Genomic DNA, 7,500 nt, shown 5'->3' on the forward strand with positions numbered 1-7,500 from the left:
AGGTAAGGCCATTTAGTTATTAATTTGCCCACTGTGGCATGTTGGCTTGGGCCCGAATGATTTTGCCTTGCGCAGGTTACTCCAAAAACCTGACCATAAACGGCTTATTGATGCGCATAAACGGGCTCAGTGAGAGTATGTTTGAAATAGGTTCGTCTATTTTCCTCATTTATGTGCGCTAAATGACTGCGCAATGTTGACAAACTTTGATGGAGATGGACGTTCTTTCAAAAAAAGTCTGTATGCTCAAAACGGTAGGCTATGCTATGCCCGTCATGATACTTTTTTTCTAGGTGTAGTGCGTAAATGTGGTCTGCATTGGAATAGCGGCTACCACATGTCCAAATGACAATGGAATGCTTGGATCGCTAATGTTTGGCAAGCCTAGTTAGCCTACACCCCTTGTAGGCTAGTGTGAGCTGAGTTCGTGGATTTTGGTCTACTGTTGATTGAGGGATGGTGTTTTGCGTCATTCCTGACAAACCACGTGTCAAACTGATTTCAGGGAGATGTTTATATTAGTTATGCTGACTAAACCAACGCGCTCTGTGAAAACCCCCAAACAGCCTCGCACAGGTTCACACAGCCTTTCTCTCTCGCGCGCTCCCTGTCGTAGCCCTTCTGCGTAATCGAATCCAGTTATGTAGCCAAATGTAGCTAACGACATGAGACCTCGTGCGCACTGCGCAGATCTATAACATCAACAGTGGTTAACAGGCGCCGTTGCTGAACTATAATCTGCCCTTTATTCAACGCACGATGCACAGGTTGTATTGTCTGCACGCTCTGGGCTACTTAATCCCTACTCTCGGGCAGGGGGCAATTATCAATATCAGACTCTCATGAACTTCAAATACTTGGCTTGCGTTCATGTGGCCACCACGGTGTCACCTAGACATGCAGTGAATGTTCATCTTATCTTCACGCCCTGTGCTATTTTCATGTAGCTTAATTCGGTCTCGTACATTGTAATGGGCGTGTGTACACGCGAGTGATTTTCATGTATTTTAATTGACTACAACCCAATGCGAAAGTCGCGCAGTAGTCACACAGGCTATATATACTGTCCTGTCCGTAATAACCACTGGTTCTGTCATCCGTGGAGTCGAAATATGCGATGTGAACGTGGGCCTGCATGTAGCCAATCATGCGCTTGTGCCCTAAATATCATGTACCGGTAATTAAAGGGCGTTTCCCTACAACGGAAAGGCAGGGGTTATAGCACAGCCCTTAAACAATCTGTGGTTATAGGTAGACCATGGGGCCACGAGTAGGCTATCTAAACGTATGTCCAGTAGCCTATACAAGTTATATGAGCAATGTCCCAATGAAAATGAAACTTATCAGCTTGCAGCAAATGTCATGTCATTTAAAAGTATTGCTCAATTAATTGGTAATCACCTCCTCTATTTTGGACAGAGTGTAGTTACTGTACTTTGGAGTAGTATTGCCTCCTACTGACCTGTCTTGGTATGGCTGCTACATATGTAGCTTTCAGTTAATTCAATGTGGTAAAAAATATGCACCATGTTTTCAGAAATGCATTCTGGTGTTGAAATGTTGCATTGGTTCAATACCCACCTCAATAACTTTAGTGCAACATCACAAGCCTAGAATGCATTTCTAACTGCATACGTTGGTATTCGTTTTTACAGCTAGAATTGAACGTGGTGGTCAGTTTCTTTCAGCCAAGTGCTGTAGCCTACCAACAGGGAAATGATCTGTGTTTTCGTGAATAACACTATAGAAATAATGCAAAAATGAAAACATTATCTTAAATGTTTGAATAATGTGTTTGAATAATAATAAGGCCTACATTACGTCTCATATGCAGTATGTCCCGTCGTCCCCCGGCCCCCCCTCCCCGACCAGGAAAAAAGTTCAGGCTCAGGATTTTTTTTCACTATCACCCCTGCAGTTATGACACAGTGTCTGACACAGAAAACTATTTCTCCTCCTTACAGTTGAGATACAGTGAACTTATTTTGGTCTGACTTTAGCCTCATTTTCAGAAACATAAATGGGAACCTAGAACAATCGATAAAGAACAATAAGACAGAGAAAATAGCTTCTTAAGAAGGCTTAACTCTCAAATATGTGACAGCTCATTCGTCTTTTTGTGTTTTTCTTGAATACTCAGTGATGAACTTGCGAATGCATTGATCAGTTTGTATCAATAGTCCAATGTGATTTTCTCCTTGCGATAGACGGTATCAGACATAATTGAAATCTATTGAGCAAGCTGCGGCATATTGATAGCAGAACTGCAATGGATATCCATGAACTCGCCACCATTCAGAAATTCAGTTGGTAGTATTGGCTCTTGGCTGGTCCATAATGACGTGAAGAAAGTGAAAGTGGAAAGTGAAGTGAACATAATGTTTTAGGGAAGCACTGCTATGATTAAAACTTCTTCAGTTACACCATGCTCAGTCAAACATTGCAAAGCCCCAACATTTGGGGAATGGGGACACTCCAGTGACATGTTGGGGTCACTTCAGTGGCATGTAAGGAACACTTCAGTTACATGTGTTGTACATGAGGTTTATGCACCTCTAGCAGATGACAGCACTGAGATATTCACAAGGAATACAATGTCATGGTGTGTGTGTGTGCGCGCGTGTGCGTGCGTGCGTCTGTCTTTTTGTCTGTCTTTGCATCTGCATCACTATGCAAATGTATGACTGTGTTCGATTTTTCTATGTGTGTGTGTGTGTGTGTGTGTGTGTGCGTGTGCGTGTGCGTGTGTGTGTGTTTGTGTGTGTGTGTGTGTGTGTGTGTGTGTCCGCTCGCGCGCATGTGTGTGAGTGTCAATGTTTTTGTGTAGTCAGGCCTCTGTAACCTCTGTCTCTTAATGTGTGTGTCTTAATATGCGCCTGTTGTGTCCCACAGTGAATACTTGGTGATAAAAAAAGGTTAGAAAAAAAGGTTAAGATCCACTGTTTTAATGCAGTACATGCATGATGTGTGCTACAGTGAAGACCTGGTGACTGTCTACTACACAGTACGCAGTCAGTCTTGTTGTAGCGAAGAAGGGTTGACCCAGCCCCTACTTTAAACCCAGTCCACTACTGTACAAAATATACATGCTCTCAGAGGTCAGAGCACAGGTTTCTCATCCCAGAAATCCCCATTCAAAGCTTGGCAGGGAACTCTCCTCTCCTTCCCTACGCTGGTGCCTGTCTCATGCATATACATGGTGTGTGCCAAAGTGAATAGCTGTCGATTGGCCTTGACAGGTGACGGACAGCCAGGACAGCGTGTTTGACCTTCACTGGCTGGAGGTGGCCGACCTTTGCCCCGAGGAGCTGGACGCCCTCTCCAGGAACATGGCCGTGCACCTACGCAGGCTGGTGGACCAGCGGGACCAACAGCTAGAGGTAAACAACAACAACAACAACAGCAACAATAAACACAACAACATCAGTCGCAAACACAACACAAAAAGACAACCAAAATGCAGCACGGCAAAACACATGCATGTGCATTTGTCATTATACGACAATTAGTTAAATGGCCGTGCACATGCACAGGCTAGTTGACCAGCGGAACCAACAGCTGGAGGTAAACAACAATAACAACAATAAACACAACACAACACCTACAAAAAATAACCAAAAAAGCAGCACGACAAAACACATGCAATTAGTTTGATGGATTTGCAGCTACACAGGGTGATGGACCGGGGGAACCAGCTTAAGACGAAACATGGGCAACTACATAACAGGGGTCACCACAAAGGTTACTTCTCCATCGACACAAGGTGAGTGTGACCACAAGCAACACAATCATCGTGTTTTGGGCATGCTCTCTTCATCTCATGGTTATTAGTAGCTGGAGGGACCAGCAGCTGCCGGCAAAGAACAACATCTGTCTCAAACAGTCCAGAGGTGTCAAAAGTAAAAGTAGAGGTAAATTCATGGTGTAAGTACAACACTTACACATATTACATAGCAGTTACGCCAGTACACTTGAAAACAATGTCTTTCTATTCCAAAATGACTCGTACCAACAAATAAAAGGAACAGGGATAGGAGCATGTTATGCGCCAAGCCTAGCCACTCTATTCATGGGCCTAGGGAAGAACGCTTTGTCTATTCATGCGACAACCATTACAGGAACATCATCATTTTTAATGGCCGCTACATCGATGACCTGCTGTTCCTCTTCTCTGGTACAGAACAAGAACTAGCTTCATTTCTCAATAACACCAACAAAAACCTAAAATTCTGCATGCAATATGACCTGACTCAAATTGACCCACCACACAGAAGGACAAGGATGGACGCATTAAAACCACAGTCTTCCGCGAACAACACTGCTCCGGTCAGACAGCTGTCATCCTCCATCATTTAAGAAAAACATACCGTATAGGCAGTTCTAGCGGCTGAAACTAATTTGTGACCAGGAGTCAGATTTATCATCTATTAATTACTGCAATTAAATGAATTCATTTTTACGATACAGCTACACGACCCACCCAGGGCCCCTCCGCGACCCACTGGTGGGTCCTAACCCAGCAGTTAAGAAACATTGCCTCTGAGGGTGGTTGAATTAAAGATGGATGAAGGGATTGAGGGATTGATTAATTGGACTGACTGGGTGACTGATGACCCACAGTGGACTGGTGGTTCCATGTGCTGAGCAAGCTAGTTGCAACCACGACCCCAACCACCACCCTCCCCCTTCAACACACACACTGACATATACCGCAGGCTAGACAGATGTGGCGTGTGACTTGGTGGCATTGATGCTTAAATCTGCAGGTTATGCACTTTGAGACAAGACCTAGGCTTCTATTAGCAATAGCAATAGTATTTGCAAAGTGTATTATCATTCAATGTGCTTGAGAAAGAAAAAGAAAAAGAAGAGGAATATTTCAGACAGAATAAATAACCCTAATCAAAGGTAGATGAGACTCAATCTGTTTAATTTCTGTTCAAAACATGCCAGCATTCAAATTTCAAAGTTCAAATTTCAACCGAAGGTTGGTTCCACCCTAATTTCACCCTGCCTGGATCCCTTGGCACAATCATCATCGGAGACCCTGACATCTTAAAGGGGTATGCCACTATTTTGGGGCTTACTACAGTTAAAATCGTTGGCTGGGGTTTATAAAGGTGGTAAAGTGTCTTATTTTTCATGTTAAGCGTTGTCTTGCTTTAAGACAAGTTAAAAGAGGGAATATGTCGCTAAGAAAGTGTAAGTCAATGGATCCGTGTAGCATTGTAGCATGCTACACGGATCCATTGACTTTCACTAGCTTACTGTAGCTGCAACATGCTGTATTTAGGGCTATGCTGTATTTAGAGCTAACCCTTTGCCTGTATTGAGTCATATGTCATTAAAGACCTTCATTAAAGACAGTTTCAGTACTATGTTTTTGTTGAAAACCTGAAATTTGTCATAAAGACCATTTAAATGTAAATAGTCATTAATCTGGTTAAATTGGCTGCTTTCTCAATAATCTTACCCATAAAGAGTACACTTTGAAATAGGCCTATAGATTTTACGCACACACATGATTCTAAGTTGCTCTTTGTCAGGAGATGTTTTATAACTGCAGTTTTTAGTGCTGCTGGGAAAACGTCTGATATAATAGAGCCATTTACATTTTATATAAGCTCAGATGGCAGGCAGCTGATCACACTTTAAAAAAAAAGCTTGTAGGCAGTGTATCAAGACAGCAAGTCGATGATTTGAGTTTTGATGTCAATGGCAGTGAATTCAGAAAGGGAAGGTGGATTACACTTGTGTCGTAAGGTAAATGTTGATATTGTATTCCAAGATGAGGATGAACTTAAGGATGAACTTGTGTTTATTTTCATGTTTGAAAAGTTCTATTGGGCAAAAAGATGCAAACTCATAACATTTGTCAGTTAAGAAAAACTCCTCGAGCAGCTGTTTGGAAGAAATTGTTAATTTGTTTACAGTTGTTAAGAGAGTGTGAGTATTATTAATATCTCTATAAGTAATATTAGCAAAATAAGTTCTAGCACCTAGAATTGTAAGAACTGAGTTTTTCCTTGAAGATTTCATAGGCAACCAGGAGATTAGTTTTTCTCCATTTGCGTTTTGCTTTCCTGCATTCTCTTAAATGAGTTATCACACTTGTAGTGTATCTCCAGGGTGCTTTAGGTTTACTACTGTACAAATCATTTAAACCTTGGCAGGAGTTAACGCTAATAATGCATGTGCACACAGTTCTAAATAGAAAGGTACAGCACTGTTGCAAGGTCTGGACAGAAGTTGGTTGGTTTCTTAAATGGTTGGACTTAAGGGCATCTACAAAGTATGTCGCTAAGTAAAATATGACCTAAACGTGTCTGCACAATACAAGTCTTTAAGAGTTGAAATTCACACCATTTCAGATAGCAATTGGTCCCATTCAGAAATAGAGGAAAGTTTACTCGATGGTCAGTGTAACATTGTCACAGCATATTCTACTCAGTGTTGTGTAAATATCAACACTTAAATGTGAAGAAATCACCTTGCTGTAAACGTTGCAATTAGACTGGCCACCTACAGATTACACTGACTTTTGCCTCCACTGTGATTTGACTCTCAACTCTGCTGTACTGTAAATGCTCTTATCTGGAGTTATAAAAGTTTACTCTTCAATTTGACACCCCATTTTTACTGCGTAGATAACAACAGAACTGAGACTCTGTATGCTTCTTATGCATCTTCATAAACATGCAGCCTGGTTTGCATTGCGTTGTGGAAGTGCTTTGTAATGTAGCAGGTGAAAACATGTGAGAGGCTTTAGTGACGGAACATCTGTTGACAACATTACTTTTTTAAAAGACGGATAATGCACACGTCTGAGTGCAGGTGCTGGACCAAACAGATAAAACTGAATTTTTTGACATTGCAATTGAACTGTGATGAAGGACTGATTGTTTGTGCCATGTAACGTTTGGGAGCATCAGAGATAGTACGATTCTAATGCTCTTCTTGTATTTTCTTTGGGAGCAATAGTCAGTGTTGCAAAGTTTAATCATTTAATCATTAATATTACTCTCAGCCATATTTTTACAGTCATCATTCCAATCCACACTTGTGGCTGGGGATTATAAATTGCCACCTATCATGCTGACACAGCCCTTGATCCATATTTTTTATTATGTGCGTGGGCACCATCACACAGAGGTGTCAAAGGTAAAAGTAAAAGGGGAAGAAAAAGAAACACAGTTTCTATCCAACACAGGTAGCTTATCTAAGTAAGGCGGATAATGCGTGCACATCAGTGGTACAGGTGCTGGACAAAATAGAGTAACTGAAATAAATGATGCAAATAAATCACTGGGAGCATTAACAGTGTTGCGGACTTCTATCATTTATTTCAGCTTATCTAAGTAACCAATGCACCTGTGTACTTGTCTTATGATCAGCTGACTGGTTGGACCAAATTTGTGATGGGTTCTTGTTAGCTTAATAGTGTTTTTCAGTAACAACACAGTCTAGCAACCTCATTAGGTACAATGGAGTAAAAGGTGT

At 41.6% G+C, this 7,500-nt stretch overlaps 1 protein-coding gene across 1 annotated transcript in view; it reads left to right on the forward strand.

Annotated features, from left to right (window-relative positions):
* The window catches only part of LOC134457104 (girdin-like), a 69,508-nt gene that overhangs the window by 22,325 nt on the left and 39,683 nt on the right, over nt 1-7,500 (forward strand). The window contains exon 7 of the mRNA XM_063208911.1: nt 3,240-3,380. Coding sequence (XP_063064981.1) covers nt 3,240-3,380 — 141 coding nt within the window. The remainder of the gene's footprint in view (nt 1-3,239; nt 3,381-7,500) is intronic.

This window comes from Engraulis encrasicolus, chromosome 1 (assembly GCF_034702125.1).
Source record: "Engraulis encrasicolus isolate BLACKSEA-1 chromosome 1, IST_EnEncr_1.0, whole genome shotgun sequence".
NCBI lineage: Eukaryota > Metazoa > Chordata > Actinopteri > Clupeiformes > Engraulidae > Engraulis > Engraulis encrasicolus.